The sequence below is a fragment of the Adiantum capillus-veneris genome, chromosome 11 (genome assembly GCF_014529385.1).
Source record: "Adiantum capillus-veneris isolate H3 chromosome 11, ASM1452938v2, whole genome shotgun sequence".
NCBI classification, from domain to species: domain Eukaryota; kingdom Viridiplantae; phylum Streptophyta; class Polypodiopsida; order Polypodiales; family Pteridaceae; genus Adiantum; species Adiantum capillus-veneris.
This window is the reverse complement of record NC_140941.1, coordinates 62283286-62286082: the sequence shown is the minus strand read 5'-3', so window position 1 is coordinate 62286082 and position 2797 is coordinate 62283286. Positions and strand designations below refer to the sequence as shown.

General features: G+C 44.5%; 1 protein-coding gene across 1 annotated transcript; it reads right to left on the bottom strand.

The window, feature by feature from the left end:
* Positions 1 to 280: 280 nt before the first annotated feature.
* LOC147447328 (pentatricopeptide repeat-containing protein At3g53360, mitochondrial-like) lies at positions 281 to 2505 on the bottom strand. The gene is made up of 7 exons (XM_086523603.1): positions 2352 to 2505; positions 1986 to 2177; positions 1456 to 1619; positions 925 to 1002; positions 763 to 816; positions 437 to 613; positions 281 to 385 (listed from the first exon to the last, which is right to left on the bottom strand). The coding sequence occupies exons 1-7, from the start codon at positions 2503 to 2505 to the stop codon at positions 281 to 283; spliced, it is 924 nt and encodes a 307-aa protein (XP_086379729.1).
* Between the last annotated feature and the right edge of the window lie 292 nt (positions 2506 to 2797).

Below are 2797 nucleotides of genomic sequence, written 5' to 3'. Positions count from 1 at the left end.
TAAAACCTAATAAGAACTCACTATGCTCTACACATTACAGTAGAGCGAGTTCACCATATCATCGTGCTCTTCTTCTCGCACTCTCTCTCGCGTCGCACTTCCGCTCGTACTCCTTCACAATGTCATGTTTTTCCCTCATGTTATCAAAATGCATCTGACCCTCATCGACTAAACCTGAGTGGCTACATGCATAGAGCACATTGACATAAGTGATTGCATTGGGGGAAATGCCATCTTGCTGCATGCATTGAAAACAGTCTAGAGCTTCGTTGGCCCGCCCTTACTGGGCATATCCTCTTATAAGTGCAGTCCAAGAAACTACATTTGGGGAGAAACCCTCCCTCCGCATTCGCTGAAAACACCCCTTAGCTTCTTGGCCCTGCCCCTGTCAAGCATATCCTGTAATCAGTGCATTCCAAGAGACTTCATTCCTGACAGAAAGCTGGTCAAGAACTTGTTGCGCTTTCAAAAGTACGCCACACTTGGGATACATGTCAACCAAAGCATTGTCAAGCACGACATATTTTTGTAATAGCCCCTGCCTAACAATCTCATCCGATGCATCCGATGAAAACAACCAAGCACTTCCTGGCCCTGATCTTGTTGGGCATATCTTGCAATCAATGCATTCCAAGAGACTGTATCCCGGACATAAAGCTTGTCAAGAACTTGTTGTGCTTTGGAAAGTACACTACACTTGGCATACATGTCAACCAAAGCATTACCAAGCACAACAGTTTTTTGCAACAGCCCCCAACTAACAAGCTCATTATGAATTTTTTTTCCTGTGTCGACGTGTTTCAAAGTGCCACATGCCTTCAAAATGCAATCATAGGTGATTGCATCTGGAGAGAAGCCCTCGCTTCGCATCCGCTGGAAACATCCCAATGCTTCTTCGCCTTGCCCCTGTTGGGCATAACCTACAATCAATGCATTCCAAGAGACCGCATCTCGATCAGGAACATCCCAATGCTTCTTCGCCTTGCCCCTGTTGGGCATAACCTACAATCAATGCATTCCAAGAGACCGCATCTCGATCAGGAAGCTTGTCAAGAACTTGTTGAGCTTTCAAAAGTACACGACCCTTGGCATACATGTCAACCAAAGCATTGCCAAGCATGACAATTCTTACAACAGCCCCTGATTGACAATCTCATCGTGAATTTTTTTGCCCATATCAATGTCTAGCATAATGCCACATGCCTTCAAAATGCAAGCATAGGTGATTGCATCTAGAGAGAAACCCTCCCTTCGCATACAATGGAAACAATTTAAAGCTTCCTGGCCCTGGCCTTGTTGGGCATATCCTGCAGTTAATGCAGTCCAAGAGATGACATCTCGGTTGGGAAGCTCGTCCAGAACTTGTTGTGCTTTCCAAAGTACACCACAATTAGTATACATGTATACCTACGCATTGCCAAGCACAACATTCTTCTCCAACAACCTCTGACTAACAATCTTGTCATGAATGTGTTTGCCCAGATCAACGTCTTGAATAAGACCGCATGCCTTCAAGGCACAAGCATAGGTGACCGCATCCGGAGAGAGGCCCTCGCTTGATGAGAAAAATGAAAAAGACTGAAGGCACTGCTGCAGATTGACATCCAAGGGAGTGGATACTGGTCATGTACATGCCATGTTCTTGTCATGCTCGCATGACATGTGGCAGGAGGGTTAAAAGCAGTAAAGGTTATGCAAGTTACTAACAATGCGCACCGACAATGGCCTCAACACTTTGCATATGGAGGGAAAGTTACTAACAATGTGGTAGATATGACGTGGCATCGACAATGGCCTCAACAGTTTGCATACGGAGGGGAATCAATGATGCCAAAGGAGAGAAGGAACAATGCTCATCCTTGTCTCCCCTCTGGTGGCTTGCAAATCTGGAATGCGGCAAGGACCAAAGCTCTCTCTGGCACAAGTAGCCCTTATCAGCTGGTTGCAATGTAGGAATTTGGCTTTTATGCAATCCTCCCGTTTACCTTCTGGTGCTGTGGATGGAGAGGCAAGTATGGTTGACTGTGAGCTTGGCTCCACGGAAGCTTTGTACGATGTACCTACCCCACTCACCTCTTTGTACAATGTACCTACCCCACTCGTCTCTTTCAATCTTGAGGTGTCACATGTGCTGGTACACCCTATGCCATGAGTTAAGCAATCCCTTGTGTAATTTCCTGCCCACAATGACATCATGGAAAGGTTTACATGTAAAGACATGAAGAAATGTCCTTGTATGATGAAGCGCTCTCCCTGTAATACATTCAATCATCCCCTGGGTGATCATGTGCTCTTCATCTTCTGTTACATGTATGATCTTCTGTTATCATCTTCAACAACATGAAAACAACCCAGAGCTTCGTGACCCTGCCCATGTCGGGTATATCCTGCAATAAGTGCATTCCAACCGATCGAATTGTTGTGACTGCAACTTGCAAATCGCTTACTTCTGGGACCTGCGAACTGCTTGTGGAGAAGATCGAATTGCTCCTGAGAGCAAAGCATAATGCTTTTATTTTATTTTATTCACTTGGTAGCTTTTGATGGTGTAGTTTTTTTTAGAGATTTTTAGCGCTGGTTTTTGTTTTTCTTTAAGAGGAGCCACGTGGCCCAACGAGCGACAGGCCAAAGATTTGGAATTGCCCACTACACTAACGAAGTAATATACCATGATATTGGGATTATGTATGCTCTAGAAGTGTATACTTTATGTATACATTAGAGGGGGTGAGGATTCTTAGAATGCAAAAATAGTGTAAATATAGCATGCATATAGGGATATAGTAAACCTTTTTGT

Bases quoted from the DNA above. Each gene is read 5' to 3' on its own strand.
- LOC147447328 (XM_086523603.1), bottom strand. From the start codon at position 2,505: ATGCTTTGCTCTCAGGAGCAATTCGATCTTCTCCACAAGCAGTTCGCA. The intron at 2,178-2,351 runs GTTGTTTTCATG...CATTGTGGGCAG, and splicing joins GCAGGGTCACGAAGCTCTGG to GAAATTACACAAGGGATTGC. The intron at 614-762 runs GTTAGTTGGGGG...ATTGATTGCAAG, and splicing joins AAAAAATTCATAATGAGCTT to ATATGCCCAACAAGATCAGG.